The sequence below is a fragment of the Mizuhopecten yessoensis genome, unplaced genomic scaffold, assembly GCF_002113885.1.
Source record: "Mizuhopecten yessoensis strain PY_sf001 unplaced genomic scaffold, ASM211388v2 scaffold6111, whole genome shotgun sequence".
Taxonomy (NCBI): Eukaryota; Metazoa; Mollusca; class Bivalvia; order Pectinida; family Pectinidae; genus Mizuhopecten; species Mizuhopecten yessoensis.
The window spans coordinates 258,824-277,506 of NW_018406385.1; the positions used below are offsets into that span (position 1 = coordinate 258,824).

The 18,683-nt window shown below is 38.4% G+C and overlaps 1 protein-coding gene across 5 annotated transcripts in view; it reads left to right on the forward strand.

Moving 5' to 3' along the window:
- The window catches only part of LOC110451499 (high affinity cAMP-specific and IBMX-insensitive 3',5'-cyclic phosphodiesterase 8B-like), a 144,659-nt gene that overhangs the window by 94,280 nt on the left and 31,696 nt on the right, over positions 1-18,683 (forward strand). For all 5 annotated transcript variants that reach the window (XM_021499547.1, XM_021499548.1, XM_021499546.1 and 2 more), the window contains exon 3: positions 12,132-12,322. In XM_021499547.1, the coding sequence (XP_021355222.1) occupies positions 12,132-12,322 (191 nt within the window). The remainder of the gene's footprint in view (positions 1-12,131; positions 12,323-18,683) is intronic.

Genomic DNA, 18,683 nt, shown 5'->3' on the forward strand with positions numbered 1-18,683 from the left:
AGCGTAGGTGACAGACTGGAGTAAATGTTTCTTTGAGACACATACACCAACGTCCAATGCTGCAAGCAAGCGCTGTACAATTTTAAGAGTATGAAGTAGCTATATAGTTACCATTAGGGCTGCAGGTCCAGAACACAGAACTAATTGGACACATCCAGAGCGTCACAGTCACTTTTGGCTCATTACTATAACATCGTCAATGTTCATAAAGCGGAATATTTCACAAACACTATCCTACCTGAATACAAACAAAAACACATGCATTACTCAGTATACCCGGAAATTTTCACCCAGTGAAACTTTTGCCCTTCTCCGATAAACTTCAATTTTCGCCCAGTGTAAATTTCGCCCTTCACATAAAATTACTATGTATATTACCTACATTCCCTGTAAAGATAATTTCGCCCTCGTTACGGAGGGCCAAAAACGACGAAAATTAAGCTCCGGCAAAAATTTCTTGGTATGCAGTTTATGATTATCCTGGTCTGAGTACTCTTGGCAAGAGGCAGTAGGATTGAGTTATTTCTGTTATCACAAAAATATTTGATAGATTGAAAGACAAACATAAACAAAAAAACTTAGTTGTATGCTTATATATTTAGATAACTTTTGGAAAACAGTCTAACAATACGATTGAATTTTTGCGTAAAGAACAACCACCAGCCTGTCTTTATGTATGTCTCCACTTAAGCAAAGCTGAGGGCATTTTCACCAAAAGGTATTCTTGACATCATTGTCTGACAGATTTTAATTGGAAAGGGCAGGGTACGGTGTTGATTGTAATGTAGCAGAACTGGATTGGGTCGATTGCTGACGAACAGGTAGCTCAATTGGTAGAACGTTGGTCAAGGGTTCGGGAGGTCCTTCATTTAAACCCCTGTCTGGCTGTGCATTTCTCCTCTCCTATTACAGTTTAAAATGTATGGTAAGTTGGTTTCTAATCATTTTCTTCAGGTTTCGGAAGTATTGATATGGATTTGCCTGGAGAACTTGTACATTTTTCACACCTGTGTGTATATATACACTTAACTGGTCATTTTTCTAATAGTGTTAAAGTACATACGGTACTAGCCATCAAAACGTCACATAAAACAACTTATTGGTTGTGCTTCATGTATATTCTCACAATGCATAGTAGGTGGGTAAAGAAGGGGGAGGGGCGGCGCAGTGGATAGTGCACCTGCCTTTCACCTAGGCGGCCTGGGTTCGATTCCCAGATTGCACGTGGAAAGTTATGAGGGTCCATCCTGGCCAACAAGAGTGATTACTATAAGTTGTAAAAACTTGTTTTATAGTTGTTGTAAAATAAATAAAATAAGTTTATTTTATATAAAGGGGGGAGAGGATGTGTGGTTGGAGGGATTGACAATCAATATGTCAGATTTAGGATGGCTAAATTTCATGCTGAGGTGTAAAAATGTCAGGTAGACAGAATTAATATCGGGTCCAGGTTTGTTTTGACAACTGTCAATCACCGATAAACTTTCTGATCAATGATTGACATGACCTTCATTTCTGTCTTCGTTAGGTAATTTTGATCAACCAGTCATACCAAATCACACATGGTTGTTTGAACACGTAATTGTGTGCACTATATATATGTGTGCGTTTTGCAAAAACCCCACTATTTTGAGGATAAAATAATTAACAATTACAGTAATGGAGTTTCATTTTCCCCTTAAATCTTCTAGTCATACCATGTGTTGCTGTCTCATTGTTGCTACAAGTAACGTGTTGTTACAAGGAAATGGGCCGTTAAGTACCTCCCAATATGTAGCAATCTCGAAAAATGAAAATTCAAGTATAAACAGATATAGAGTGAAAATAGCATAACATTGATTTGCACTGTAGCATAAAATACAATGCAAAAAAACCCGACTGTATTATGTTGTAGGTACCCAGATAGCAGACATACGTTGTCCCAACGTTGGCTGTTGGTCGTTTGGTTGGCCTTACGTCGGCGTTGGCTTAATGTTGTTGGGCCAACGTTGTCTGCAAGTAGGAAAACTAACGTTTAATTCCCATGTGGTCGGCCAATGTTGGCTGGATGTAGTAAATCTAACAATTAATTTCCATGTGTTGGCCCAAGGAAAGTAGAGGAATTCTTAATTTGGTATGTTAAATGTTAATGTAAAGGTTACTAACAAGTTAAGCAATTATTAGTCCCCCACTGGGAACCAGAGGGGACTATAGTTTTGCATCGTGTCCGTTCGTCCTTCCACTATCTTGTCCCAGCTCTATCTCCTACACTACTCGTCACTGGAACTTCATACTTTGTGTATAGGTTCACCTTGGTGAGACGGTGTCTCATGTATCAAAAGTAGGTCACTCTGACATACATTTTGACCTTTGACCTACTTCAAAGAAAAAGTTGGTCTGGGCTCTATCTCCTACACTACTAGTCACTGGAACTTCATATTTGGGGTATGGGTTCACTTTGGTGAGGCGGTGTGTCGTGTATTAAAAGTAGGTCACTCTGACCTATATTTTTACCTTTGACCTACATCAAAGAAAAAGTTTGTCCGGGCTCTATCTCCTACACTACTAGTCACTGGAACTTCATACTTTGAGTATGGGTTCATCTTGGTGAGGCGGCGTGTCGTGTATTAAAAGTAGGTCACTCTATTTTTGACCAGATCACTGACACTATTCCTTATTGAATACGGTGGGTCTGTCAAACATTCATATATAGAATTAACACCTGCATGAATTTATCATCTGTGCATTTCACATTTGGTGGGGGACTATATATAACTCGCCGAATTGTCTTGTTATTATATTATCACCCGTCATCCGACTGGTCGTATTATGGTATGGGCTGCGTTGTCCGTCCATCTGTTAACTTTTAACCTTCTCATCACTCTTCTGCCTTCTTTCATAAACATATCTTAATGAAACTAATGGTTCACATATTGCATACCAATATAGCTTGAACAAATTTGCATTTCAGAAGTTTATGTGGATTTATGGTTGAGTTATGCCCCTTTTATTGCCAAATAAGGGCATTGTGTAGTAAATGCAAGAACCCTTTTACTTTTTAATCATTTCCTTTCAAATTATATTCAGTAATGTTAAAAGCAATAGCGTTCAACAAATACTATCGAGTTTCAGCTTTCTCCGTTTTGGCATATCACTCTTGACATAGCAACGCTGTTCATCATTTTTGCTGTTAAGTTTTGCATTTGTTTACATATTAATTGGTAACATTTACACGCTATTCGTCAGAGTTATGCACCTTTTTTCATTGCCAAATAAGGGCATTCCGTCGAAAATGCAAGAACTTCTTAATTATTTGTTCATGACTCCTACATCAAAGCCAAGGTTCTAGTTTTAGTAAATAAAGTAACATTGACCACGAAAGTGTAACTCTGAAACACAAAATAGCTTGCGCCATAAACACAGTAAAGGAATGGCAAGGTCACAGTCACCAACAAAACGGAGGCAGTAAATACACATTTATATCATATGTCACTTTACCTGCTTCCAAAATATCAATACCCTTCCGAGGGTCTGACGGGCGTAGCATGATGACAAGCTTACGCTGGCAGTGCTCTTGTTATCATTGTGAAACATTTGTTTAAGTCCTTTTCAGAAGAAATACATCAAATCACAAGTTGCATTGCATTTTATAGATTCGTAGTTGTTTGAAATTTGAATATTTGAAAGTCTGACATTTGCAAAAATTAGATCCTAGGAAATTGACCCCTTTAACAAATCTCTGAAAGTTTAATAGAGCTGATAGAAGGGTACAAATCCCTGAAAATTTAATAGAGCTGATAGAAGGGTACAAATCCCTGAAAAGTTAATAGAGCTGATAGAAGGGTACAAATCCCTGAAAATTTAATAGAGCTGATAGAAGGGTACAAATCAGGCAACTATTCGTTAGGGGCCCAGGGGCCACTTGTTATACAGAGCTAAAACAGATGATACATGTATATTATTTACAGCTGCTTGTTTACTGCACTGGTCATTATAGAAAAAGTTTCTTACATTAAAAAGGTGCCTTCATGGACAGAAATGTATTCTTGGTAATGTAGCGGAACTGGACTGGGTCAATTGTCGATGACCTGTATAGCAGGCTTAATTGGTAGAGAGTCTGTCTAGGGTTTAGAGGGTCATGGGTTTGAATCCTAGTGAAGCTGGCTGTGCATTTTCTAATCCTATTACGAAAATAAAGTCTATCTTATACATACATTATGTTTATCTCCAGTTTTGATAGGCTTTGTGTAGCCTTTCCTACGCAAAGCTGGTATTTCTAGTATCATACACATTTCATTTCATTGTTTTTATTCGTGAGGCTATCTGAGATGGAGTTTTCAGAAATGTACTTTTTCTGTTGTATTCATGAGTGTATGAAGTGAGGGATGGTAGATCAAGGTCAGGTGGTAGCCTACTTTTGATACAATGATGGATGACCAGGAAGCCAGACGTTTGTGTATACATATACATGTCATATGTACAAATAACTCCACCAGGTAGAATAGTTTTTAATGTACATAGCTCATATGTCAAAGTCTCACTAAACATATTCCTAACGTCAAGTACTGTCAACTTAATTCTATATTTTAATATCGTTTTGGTTAATGAAACCATTTTGAAATCACAGTCTTTAAAAAATATGAGAGAGAAAGCAGAGTAAGAATAATTAATAGTATATTAATGGTTAACTTCTGAGAAAATTCCGTAAACCTGATTTGGTTTCTCAGAAAAATAGATATTTCAAGATATTCAAACTAGCATGTGTCTCATGTTATAATGAATAAGCAGGTAACAGCTAGGCTCATTTGTGATTTTTGTGAGATTTCTGTTAAACACATCGCCTGTTTGTCTATTTGTCACCCACTTCCTGATTTTAAGTATGTGTATAATTGCCGAGGCTATACACTTGACCTTTTTTCTGACCTGACATACAAAATTTATATACAGGTCTTTGAACTAGTGACAAAGACCTACAGTTAACAATATACTGATAAACAAGGCCTAACAAATGACATTGATGACATATCAAAGATTGTTTTTTCAGATCTCCTGATGTCCAGCAAGCCTTTAATTACAAAAAAGGCACTAACATTTAATTGCTGTGATTGAACTGTTTGTATAGTCACCTATCAATTAACCCAGTCGACCCCATTTACTCCCACACATGCAGTACTTGTATAGCCCACCTCCCAGAACAAAGTATTGGGTCTTAACCTCAACTTAACCACTGGTGGAAGAAAACGTAAAATTTTTTATATAGGAATAAAACAAAAATTAAGAACGTCCAATATCATTACACTGCTCTAGAATGGTTGAGACAAAGGTGATTGATGAGTTTTAAGAATTAAATTTGCTTTGAAATTCTTTGTTTCTTATTGGTAAAAATTTGAATTTTTCTCTGACCACTCATTGAAGTTAACCAACCCTGAGCAACAGGGGTCTGTATAATTCAAGGATAACATCAAGGGTGACATGTCTGTAACCTTCATCATCCCAGCATTTTCATACAAACATGGGAAAAAGAACAACAATATCAGGGTGCTGAGCAGAAAGAGGCATTTCAATTAAGGATCCCTGTCCCACCCTAGAGGTAGGGGCTGCAGTGGCCAATTAAGGATCCCTGTCCCACCCTAGAGGTAGGGGCTGCAGTTGCCAATTAAGGATCCCTGTCCCACCCTAGAGGTAGGGGCTGCAGGGGCCAATTAAGGATCCCTGTCCCACCCTAGAGGGAGGGGCTGCAGTGGCCAATTAAGGATCCCTGTCCCACCCTAGAGGTAGGGGCTGCAGTGGCCAATTAAGTGGTTAAGGTGTCTGACATTCCTCCATCACCAAAACCTGGCACATCCTTAAATGGTCATAGCCGTATAATAGGACGTAAAACACCAACAAACCAAACCAAACCCACCGCAGAAGAGTTTTCTTATGCGTACAGTAACCTCTCCTATTTTGTTTTGGATAATCTGTAATATAACTGTACCACAGTTTGACAAGAACATGCACTTTTTTTGACAAGATAGCTCAGTTGGTTGGAGCAATTATTTAATTTTATTAAAATATAGCTATTTTCAAAGCTTCTCACTGCAACCTTTGCAGATGATGCTTTTAAGGGCATTATTTTTCTAAATTGGCTGCAATTTTGAAAAGGACAGCACTGCATGACCATTCTTTTCCATCAATGGTACCCTCTGCATCTTGCCTTTTTTGCTGGCAGTAGGTTTGCTATTTCAGGCTTATGAGATATTAATATAAAACAATTGAAACCCTGTTTTGTGTTCCCTCATATTCAAAGAGACCACTCGTGCAATAACCTATAATTCACCTCTGAAATTTCATAATGAACTATTCTTACTTTTGAATTGAAAGACTTCAAATGTGTCTCCAGAGGTGAATGAGTTAAGGCCTAATGTACCACTTTAAGGTGCTACCTTGACTTTCAAATCACATTCATATGACATTCATGTGAGTTCTTTTCAACAGTATACAACTTTCTGTTGATGGAGGCTGGCTTAGAGCAAGAAAATGAAAATCAACATCAATGATAACAGTAAGGTTGTCCATAAAGAGCCAAATTTCCAGGGCCATCGCCATCATTATCTGTCATTTGTGGATTTCATTAGTTTAAATTACACCATATGATAAAGCGTCACTGAATTTATACAATTTGAAAGATGAATACAGGAGTCCTCAAGCAAAGGTCACAGTTCAAATTTGTCTTCAATGTTTATCAATGGGGTATGCATTTCATGTACAATTCGTTTTACAGTGTAAAATTATGCCAAAGGTCAATATACAGGTCACAAAAGGTCATAGGTCTAATTGTTAAGTAATACCACTCAATATTGTATATCTTTTATATACATTTTTTTTGGCATATTAGCAAAGTTATATAGATCACCAATTGCTGTGGGTCAATTTGTTCATCAATTTTAATTGATATGATAAATTGTTGCATACCGGTATCTAGAACAATGTTGATTTACACCTAAGGTTAATATATATGCCACCAAAGGTCAAAGGTCAAATTTAAATAAATTTAAATCAATATGTTGTATTTTCAATATGCAAGTCGTATACAAATGTAAATTTATAGCAAAGGTCAACATATAGGTCACCAAAGGTCATAGGCAAAAATGGTCATCAATATTAATCAATATTTTCATATGTACATCTTCTGAAAATTCAAAGTTACACTAAAGGTCAACATATAGGTCACCAAATTAAAGGTCACAGGTTAAATGGACAGGTTGTCCAGAGCATTTCCTCCATTTGATTTAACTTTAAGTTTAGCTACACATCTACTTTAACTCAGCTGATGTTAATGAAATTTGGTACACATGTTAAATAATTTAAGTAGTTTAACAGATGAAATTATCTTCAACTTCAAGTATAGTACATTTATTTAAATGTTTAGCTCTTCTGGCCCAGAGGACCTTGTGTTAGCTCTTCTGGCCCAAAGGACCTTGTGTTAGCTCTTCTGGCCCAAAGGATCTTGTGTTAGCTCTTCTGGCCCAAAAGGACCTTGTGTTAGCTCTTCTGGCCCAAAGGACCTTGTGTTAGCTCTTCTGACCCAAAGGTTCTTGTGTTAGCTCTTCTGGCCCAAAGGTCCTTGTGTTAGCTCTTCTGGCCCAAAGGGCCTTGTGTTAGCTCTTCTGACCCAAAGGACCTTGTGTTAGCTCTTCTGGCACAAAGGACCTTGTGTTAGCTCTTCTGGACCAAAGGACCTTGTGTTAGCTCTTCTGGACCAAAGGACCTTGTGTTAGCTCTTCTGGACCAAAGGACCTTGTGTTAGCTCTTCTGACCCAAAGGACCTTGTGATCATAATGCTCTCAAACGTGCAGTGCTATATATCATCTCTAGGTTATAATGGAGCTTTGTCTTTAAAATGCTACTGATCTAGAAGGACTGTTTAGATTTTAAATAAAGTTAGTTTGGAGCATTGTTTGGGGAAGGGGACTTTAACAGAGGGTGCCCCCCCCCCCCCCCCCAAAGCTAAAGGGCAGATGGGTAGGACCCAAAAAGGAAAATCAAAGTAGATCTTTAAAATTCTTCTCCTTCTGTTGAAGCAAACAGGTTTAATAGCATAGAAGTGAGTTGTTGTTTAGTGGTGTCGGCGACTTGTTGATTGGTGCAGTGCGTTTTTATTTCAGTGCAGACAGGAAATGCTAATGAACATAATTTGTCAGAGTGACATACCTAATTCACACAATGATAGAAGACATGCACTAGTGATGGTAACTCGGTGAAGGGAAACACAGAATATCCTTATTTTAGTCGTAACCCAGTTACACAACACTGTACTAGTGATGGTAACTCGGTGAAGGGAAACACAGAATATCCTTATTTTAGTCGTAACCCAGTTACACAACACTGTACTAGTGATGGTAACTCGGTGGAGGGAAACACAGAATATCCTTATTATAGTCGTAACCCAGTCAAACAACACTGTACTAGTGATGGTAACTCGGTGGAGGGAAACACAGAATATCCTTATTATAGTCGTAACCCAGTCAAACAACACTGTACTAGTGATGGTAACTCGGTGAAGGGGAACACAGAATATCCTTATTGTAGTCGTAACCAAGTCACACAACACTGTACTAGTGATGGTAACTCGGTGGAGGGAAACACAGAATATCCTTATTGTAGTCGTAACCTAGTCACACAACACTGTACTAGTGATGGTAACTCGGTGAAGGTAAACACAGAATATCCTTATTGTAGTCGTAACCCCGGCACACAACACTGTACTAGTGATGGTAACTCGGTGGAGGGAAACACAGAATATCCTTATTATAGTCGTAACCCAGTCAAACAACACTGTACTAGTGATGGTAACTCGGTGAAGGGGAACACAGAATATCCTTATTGTAGTCGTAACCTAGTCACACAACCCTGTACTAGTGATGGTAACCCGGTGAAGGGAAACACAGAATATCCTTATTGTAGTCGTAACCCCGTCACACAATACTGCACTAGTGATGGTAACACGGGGAAGGGAAACACAGAATATCCTTATTGTAGTCGTACCCCAGTCACACAACACTGTACTAGTGATGGTGACTGGGTGAAGGGAAACACAGAATATCCTTATTGTGGTCGTAACCCAGTCACACAACACTGTACTAGTGATGGTGACTGGGTGAAGGGAAACACAGAATATCCTTATTGTGGTCGTAACCCAGTCACACAACACTGTACTAGTGATGGAAACTCGGTGAAGGGAAACACAAAATATCCTTATTGTAGTCGTAACCCCGTCACACAATACTGCACTAGTGATGGTAACACGGTGAAGGGAAACACAGAATATCCTTATTGTGGTCGTAACCCAGTCACACAACACTGTACTAGTGATGGAAACTCGGTGAAGGGAAACACAGAATATCCTTATTTTAGTCGTAACCCAGTTACACAACACTGTACTAGTGATGGTAACTCGGTGGAGGGAAACACAGAATATCCTTATTATAGTCGTAACCCAGTCAAACAACACTGTACTAGTGATGGTAACTCGGTGGAGGGAAACACAGAATATCCTTATTATAGTCGTAACCCAGTCAAACAACACTGTACTAGTGATGGTAACTCGGTGGAGGGAAACACAGAATATCCTTATTATAGTCGTAACCCAGTCAAACAACACTGTACTAGTGATGGTAACTCGGTGGAGGGAAACACAGAATATCCTTATTGTAGTCGTACCCCAGTCACACAACACTGCACTAGTGATGGTAACTCGGTGAAGGGAATCACAGAATATCCTTATTTTAGTCGTAACCCAGTTACACAACACTGTACTAGTGATGGAAACTCGGTGAAGGGAAACACAAAATATCCTTATTGTAGTCGTAACCCCGTCACACAATACTGCACTAGTGATGGTAACACGGTGAAGGGAAACACAGAATATCCTTATTGTAGTCGTAACCCAGTCACACAACACTGTACTAGTGATGGTAACTCGGTGAAGGGAAACACAGTATATCCTTATTGTAGTCGTAACCCAGTCACACAACACTGCACTAGTGATGGTAACTCGGTGAAGGGAAACCCAGATTATCCTTATTGTAGTCGTAACCCAGTCACACAACACTGCACTAGTGATGGTAACTCGGTGAAGGGAAACCCAGATTATCCTTATTGTAGTCGTAACCCAGTCACACAACACTGTACTAGTGATGGTAACTCTGTGAAGGGAAACACAGAATATCCTTATTGTAGTCGTAACCTAGTCACACAACAATGTACTAGTGATAGTAACTCGGTGAAGGGAAACACAGAATATCCTTATTGTAGTCGTAACCCAGTCACACAACACTGTCAGGCAAAATGTTTGATTCATTAACTCATTCACCCCTGAAGACACATTTAAACTCGTCCAATTCAATGGTTGGAATAGTTCATTATGAAATTTCAGGGGTGAATGAGTTAATATCACAACAATATAATATAATCTGTCATAATTGGAATTTAAAATATTTTTTAATTAGATGTGAAACGTGACATTAGATCTATAAATTTGAAGACATAAAACTGAGCTTTTAAATGATGTTCATACCTGACAAGTCCCTGCTATCATATTTGCTGTTGACCTACATGACCGGCTGCACAGATCGTAGAATTTTTTGAATCTCCTGCATTTCACTGCTTATCCAAATATTAAAAATGTGTAGAAGTCACCTTTCAAATCTATAAATATTGATATACTCCTTAAAAAACACATACAAGAATATTAAATGCAAAACTTGATAGTTTAAATGCAACACTAATTATTTCCGATTCTGATGCCTACGAAAAAAATATCACATACTGAAATTACCTGCAGTAACCAGGTATGACCTTTCGTTTTGACCATCTTTGACCTTAAATTCATTGTTGAGAACTAATTAGCAGGTATGGATGTTGGAACGAGCAGGCATTCGTGTGTGGATCTTTGTAATAATATCCTGTTGTCTGATGTGTATACTGTAGATTGTATTGTATATCATCTGCACTGATGCACTCACAAACTAGATACAATAATTTACTGTAAATGTCACAATATTATGTTGAGTCATAAAGTGGAAGTCATTATCATATCAACATCATGAAATTGGAATGCTTTGTGGAAAGGCTGTGATGGATGATCCCAGGTGATTGGGTACAGACTGAGCTTTATTTTGTATCAGAGAAATGTCAGTGGCACAGATCGCGGCAAATAATGACATTTAAGGATATGTGATTAGTTTTTGTACTCAAATTCTCCATCATAAATGTCCGAGTTAACTCAACAGTTCCACTAATCGGTAGGATTTAAATATCAACATATAGCTTTTATCAAATCCTTCAAAAAATTATTGTCAAAAAGAGATTGTTTTAATTAATATACACCTGTCATTTATGAGAAGCAACAAATGGCATTGTCTCTCTGAATGGCTGCCTCTAAGAAATTATAGTAATTTTGTCAGATTAGACTAGACAGAATTTTCAAAGCAAATTCTCAAAATATTTTCTCTCTTCTTTACACTTTACCAAATTCTAGTTAACATTTTAAAATATTCTGTTGGAAAAATGTCATTGGAAAATGGAGGCAAAATATTTCAAAGAGCATTGTCAAAGTTCAACATTGGTATTATTAAGTCTGAGCTAGGTTCAATATTCAATATACTTGGAGTAATGACAGAATTTAAATAATAAACCTTCAGTCATAAAGTATTCATGAATGGTTAATGAATGAGATTCATGAATGCTTCTTGTAAAATTCATGCATGTTTGATAAATATTCTTGAACTTTGATTTAATGAGTAAAACACTTTATGGATATTCATGAATTAAGAGCAATTGATTGAATTCATGTGATCATGGATGTTCATGAGTATTATTGGTATGAAAGTCATAAATATTCCTGATAAAGTATTCATGAATCTGCTATTCATGCAAAGGTCATGAATAAAATGTCCTATTTTATCTTAATAAATTCAAAATTCTCTAAACATTCATGACCATCATGGGCATGTATTTTTTTTACTTTTCCTGAATTACTGCAAGACAACTTATTTGTGTGATGTAATTGAAATATGTGTCCTCGTGAGTCAAGGACTAAAATGTGAATTTATAGTTATAAAGTTACAGCTAAGAGGTTGTCTGTACATTTTTATTATTATCATTTCCAGATACTCCTGGTGTTTGCCAAGGAGGACGCTCAGAGTGATGGTTATTGGTGGGCCACAGAGAAGATCGGCTATAAGTGTTGTATCGCCACCAATGCTGAGGGTGCTCTGGAGTGTTTCCTGGACAAACATCCAGATGTGGTCATCATTGACAACAGGAATAATAAACATTTTGATGCAGAAGCTCTCTGCAGGTAGGTACATAATTTCAGCTTACCTGGCACAGTTTTAGTATAAGATCTGGTGCTCGGTTTGTCGTCCACCAATGTTTTAGCTCACCTGGTCCATTAGCAAGGTATAACAATTGCCGCCAATCATCCATTTTCTGTTTTCTTGAAAGACTTCTTCTCAAGAACCACTTCTCCAATTTTAAATTAATTTGGTAAAAATATTACCTTATAAGGTAATGGGGATTCCTGATCAGATAGCTGAAAGAAAAAGGAGCTGTCAAAACATGGAAAAGTAGTGGGGATTCAATTAATTTTTGGCTAAATATCCAGCATTATATTTTAGATTCCTCAGATTCAATTACAATGGTTCATACTAGGAGGAAACATCTGTTTATCAGAAGAAAATAAATCTTGCCAGAAACTGAAATCTGGTATTTTGAGATGAAATATTAGTAAGTAGCAGTACACATACATTATTTCTGAAATATTCAGGGGAGACTTGGAATTGGTTAAAGCTAATTCTATCTCCACGGTAATTTGCTCACAAGTAAAGTAATTAAAGCAGTATACCATAAATAAATTTTTCATCAATAGCAATTCAATAGCATACTCACAGGGACTTGATTTTGCGTATTAGGAATGAACCCTATTAATGTGATTTGTAGGCTCACCTTGCCTGAAGAGCCAATTGAGCTTATGCCATAGTGCATCATCTATCATCTGTCATCTGTCCACTGTCCATTATCAACTTTTCCTTTATGACCAACTTCTTCTTTAGAACTAAAAGGCCTACAATCATGACATTTGGCTGATGGCTTTCTTGGATGGAGCCCAGTAAAGTTTGTGAACAAAATGACCTTGACCTACCTTCAAGATCACAGAGGTCGAATATGTCCAAAAAAAAACTTCTTCTGAAGAACTGAAAGGCCTTGAGTCATGATGTTTGACTGTTAGCTCCCTGGATGGGACACAACAAAGTTTGCTAACAGAATGACTGAACTATTCTCGAGGTCACAGGGGTCAAATATGTCAAAAACTTCAAATACCTTCTTTTGAAGAACCCACAAACTTGTTTTAAGTGTATGCTATTTGACAGGTGTTAAATTAAAATGGAAAATTCACAATAATTTTTATATGATTGTCTTTTCTTATGCAAAACAGATATCTTGCGATCTGTAATTAACATATGTTTGAAAACTATATTTAATTACATTTATATATGTATATGAGTTAGGCTAATGTTTTTACAGTTAGGATTCCCATTAATTACCTGAGTGAGGTTAATTCATCAGTAACTTACAGACCCAATGGACCTTTTCCTTAAATGATATTCAAAATCATTCTTTATTCAATGTCTGAATGATTTTTATGAATGGATTTTAAGTTCAATACCTGAATTATTTGAAAACTTTGTATTTTTGGTATTTCTGAAAAAAGGGCATTTTCCAAATCTTAAAAATGTAGCTTTTTAAATCATACAAGATTTTCAAAATATTCTTAATTCTTAGAAAAATAACAGCTTTCAACATCATCAGACAAGTGTATTTCAGTTTCATTTCAATGATTCTAGCTGTTGAGCTTGCTATCAGTATCTTAAATAAATGTTTCCTGTTACACTGCTGTGCACCCCTAGATTGAACAGTTACATGCATATATGTTAGATGCATGTGTATTTTAACCATAAATATCTAGATGTATATTTTGTGTGATTCCGATGTAAAGCTGGTCATACTATAGACATGGTTGAACCATTAATTAGCCCGATGGCCTGTGGCTGTCTGAAGCACTAGTGTATTGTGTGAGGTGATGCCGACAAATCGCCCATCCAGCTTAATGATGTAGAGGCTTCAGTACAAGTGTCTTATTTTACTGCAGGCCAACTCTCATTAAGCGTGGGATACCTCCTGAATGCAGATTAGTCCCTGGTCCTATTGAGGTTCTCAGACTGGAAACTAGGGGGTGTACAATTTAGGCCACATTGAATAAAACATCAGTTGGCCAATTCCATTCAATAGGACGCTGTCGATAGTTGCATTGACAAAATGTCAGTATTAATATGTTTGAAAACTGTACATGGAAGCTTCCGTGAACGCCATTGTTGTATCGGACAACTAATGTTACCCTCAGTGTACTCACCTCAGTATATTTAACCCTCCGGCATCTTATAGCGTCTTATTTAACCCTCAACTTTTACTTTTACTCTTTACATGATCATTTGATGCCCCACACCAGCTTAAATCTAATTTTTCTTTACTTTACAATTTTAAAACAAGTTACTCAATGAAATTAATCACTCACTCGGAGAGAACCCCCGTGGTCGGGAAGGTGACCCCATACCATTTCATGTCCAATCAGATTAGCTGTGGAAGTCGATTGCGCTATCCACTGCACCAACCACCCATAAGCTGAGGGGGTGCACATAGTGTTACCCATGCATATCTGTCTTGCTCCCCATGCATATCTGTCTTGCTCTGAGCATTGCCTCTCATCCCATCTCGTCCCATCCCATTGCCTCCCATCCCATCCCATTGCCTCTCATCCCATCTCGTCCCATCCCATTGCCTCCCATCCTCGTATTCCGTCACATTCCATCCCACCATATTCTGTCCCATTCCATCCAATCATATTCTGTCACATTCCATCCCACCATATTCTGTACCATTCCATCTCATCATATTCTGTACCATTCCATCTCATCATATTCTGTCCCATTCCATCTCATCATATTCTGTCCCATTCCATCCCATCATATTCTGTACCATTCCATCCCATCATATTCTGTCCCATTCCATCCCATCATATTCTGTCCCTTTCCATCCTATCATATTCTGTCCCATCCCATCTCATCATATTCTGTCCCATCATATCTCATCATATTATGTCCCTTTCCATCCTATCATATTCTGTCCCATCCCATCCCATCATATTCTGTCCCATCATATCTCATCATATTCTGTCCCATTCCATCCCATCATATTCTGTCCCATTCCATCCCATCATATTCTGTCCCATCATATCTCATCATATTCTGTCCCATTCCATCCCATCATATTATGTCCCTTTCCATCCTATCATATTCTGTCCCATCCAATCTCATCATATTCTGTCCCATCATATCTCATCATATTCTGTCCCATCCCATCTCATCATATTCTGTCCCATTCAATCCCATCATATTCTGTCCCATCATATCTCATCATATTCTGTCCCATCCCATCCCATTATATTCTGTCTCATCCCATCCCATCATATTCTGTCCCATCATATCTCATCATATTCTGTCCCATCCCATCTCATCATATTCTGTCTCATCCCATCTCAACATATTCTATCTCATCCCATCCCATCATATTCTGTCCCATTCCATCTCATCATATTCTGTCTCATCCCATCTCACCATATTCTATCTCATCCCATCCCATCATATTCTGTCCCATTCCATCCCATCATATTCTGTCCCATCATATCACATCATATTCTGTCCCATCCCATCCCATTATATTCTGTACCATTCCATCCCATCATATTCTGTCCCTTCCCATCCCATCATATTCTGTGCCATTCCATCTCATTATATTCTGTCCCATTCCATCTCATTATATGCTGTCCCATTCCATCCCATAATATTCTATCTCATCCCATCCCATCATACTCTGTCCCATTCCATCCCATCATCTTCTATCTCATCCCATCCCATCATACTCTGTCCCATTCCATCCCATCATATTCTGTACCATTCCATCTCATTATATTCTGTCCCATTCCATCCCATCATATTCTATCTCATCCCATCCCATCATATTCTGTCCCATTCCATCCCATCATATTCTGTCTCATCCCATCTCATCATATTCTATCTCATCCCATCCCATCATATTCTGTCCCATTCCATCCCATCATATTCTGTCCCATTCCATCTCATCATATTCTGTCCCATTCCATCCCATCATATTCTGTCCCATTCCATCCCATCATATTCTGTCCCATTCCATCCCATCATATTCTGTCCCATTCCATCCCATCATATTCTGTCCCATTCCATCCCATCATATTCTGTCCCATTCCATCCCATCATATTCTGTCCCATTCCATCCCATCATATTCTGTCCCATTCCATCCCATCATATTCTGTCCCATTCCATCCCATCATATTCTGTCCCATTCCATCCCATCATATTCTGTCCCATTCCATCCCATCATATTCTGTCCCATTCCATCCCATCATATTCTGTCCCATTCCATCCCATCATATTCTGTCCCATTCCATCCCATCATATTCTGTCCCATTCCATCCCATCATATTCTGTCCCATTCCATCCCATCATATTCTGTCCCATTCCATCCCATCATATTCTGTCCCATTCCATCCCATCATATTCTGTCCCATTCCATCCCATCATATTCTGTCCCATTCCATCCCATCATATTCTGTCCCATTCCATCCCATCATATTCTGTCCCATTCCATCCCATCATATTCTGTCCCATTCCATCCCATCATATTCTGTCCCATTCCATCCCATCATATTCTGTCCCATTCCATCCCATCATATTCTGTCCCATTCCATCCCATCATATTCTGTCCCATTCCATCCCATCATATTCTGTCCCATTCCATCCCATCATATTCTGTCCCATTCCATCCCATCATATTCTGTCCCATTCCATCCCATCATATTCTGTCCCATTCCATCCCATCATATTCTGTCCCATTCCATCCCATCATATTCTGTCCCATTCCATCCCATCATATTCTGTCCCATTCCATCCCATCATATTCTGTCCCATTCCATCCCATCATATTCTGTCCCATTCCATCCCATCATATTCTGTCCCATTCCATCCCATCATATTCTGTCCCATTCCATCCCATCATATTCTGTCCCATTCCATCCCATCATATTCTGTCCCATTCCATCCCATCATATTCTGTCCCATTCCATCCCATCATATTCTGTCCCATTCCATCCCATCATATTCTGTCCCATTCCATCCCATCATATTCTGTCCCATTCCATCCCATCATATTCTGTCCCATTCCATCCCATCATATTCTGTCCCATTCCATCCCATCATATTCTGTCCCATTCCATCCCATCATATTCTGTCCCATTCCATCCCATCATATTCTGTCCCATTCCATCCCATCATATTCTGTCCCATTCCATCCCATCATATTCTGTCCCATTCCATCCCATCATATTCTGTCCCATTCCATCCCATCATATTCTGTCCCATTCCATCCCATCATATTCTGTCCCATTCCATCCCATCATATTCTGTCCCATTCCATCCCATCATATTCTGTCCCATTCCATCCCATCATATTCTGTACCATTCCATCCCATCATATTCTGTCCCATTCCATCCCATCATATTCTGTCCCATTCCATCCCATCATATTCTGTCCCATTCCATCCCATCATATTCTGTCCCATTCCATCCCATCATATTCTGTCCCATTCCATCCCATCATATTCCGTACCATTCCATCCCATCGCATTCCATACCATTCAATTCCATCACTTCCCATTCAATTGTGATTCAATGTCACCGCTCTATTATACCAACTTCATTTCTTCAAAGTTGACACATTGTCAAGTATGAAGAATACTTTGGACGAGTTTGTATTTAAGAGTCTCGAAGTCAACACCCAGGTCACTGTGGCTAGCCCTATGCCACCTATCTAAAACCTCCACATGTGTGCATGGGTGCATGTTGGATATATGTTTAGTTTTGTTTTGTGGTAGGACCGCGTGCTTCCAACATCATCTTTTTTCATACCGACACCTCCCTTGAATGCTTCAGCACAGACCCTGTAACACCCACTCCAGACCACTATACTCTCCACTTGTGTAACTGTTGGAATACCAGAATAATTTCTACGCTATGTCAACTTACGGAATGGATCTCTGGCGATCTGCATAAAAGGCCAGAGTCTTAATAAACAGCGCCAAATCTCCCTCCACCTTCACCAGTATCTAAGTATTTGACTTAGAATAAACCGTTTAAAGAGTCTTCTAAACTTGAAAAATAGTTGTCTTAATGCTGTGTTAATAGACGGGACAATTAACCTTTTCTTGGTTTGTGATAAAAAAGTTGAAATATTTTAGAATTCCACTCATGGGATAATTGAAATTTCCCTAGGGTGATGTAAAGGGTACGATTTCTTCTGTCAACATAAAATGGCTATTGATCGCCTAGACATATAAAATGTTGCTGTGATCAATTCTGCTGGCCTGGTTTCTTGCTCTGATTGCAAGCAAATTGTTCAACAAAATCAGCAGCTCATCTCGGCGAATTACGTACACGACTGGTAGATTGAAGTCGGCCACAGAAAGACTGCATATACAATCACATCGGCCATTCAGCTGGAATTAATTGTA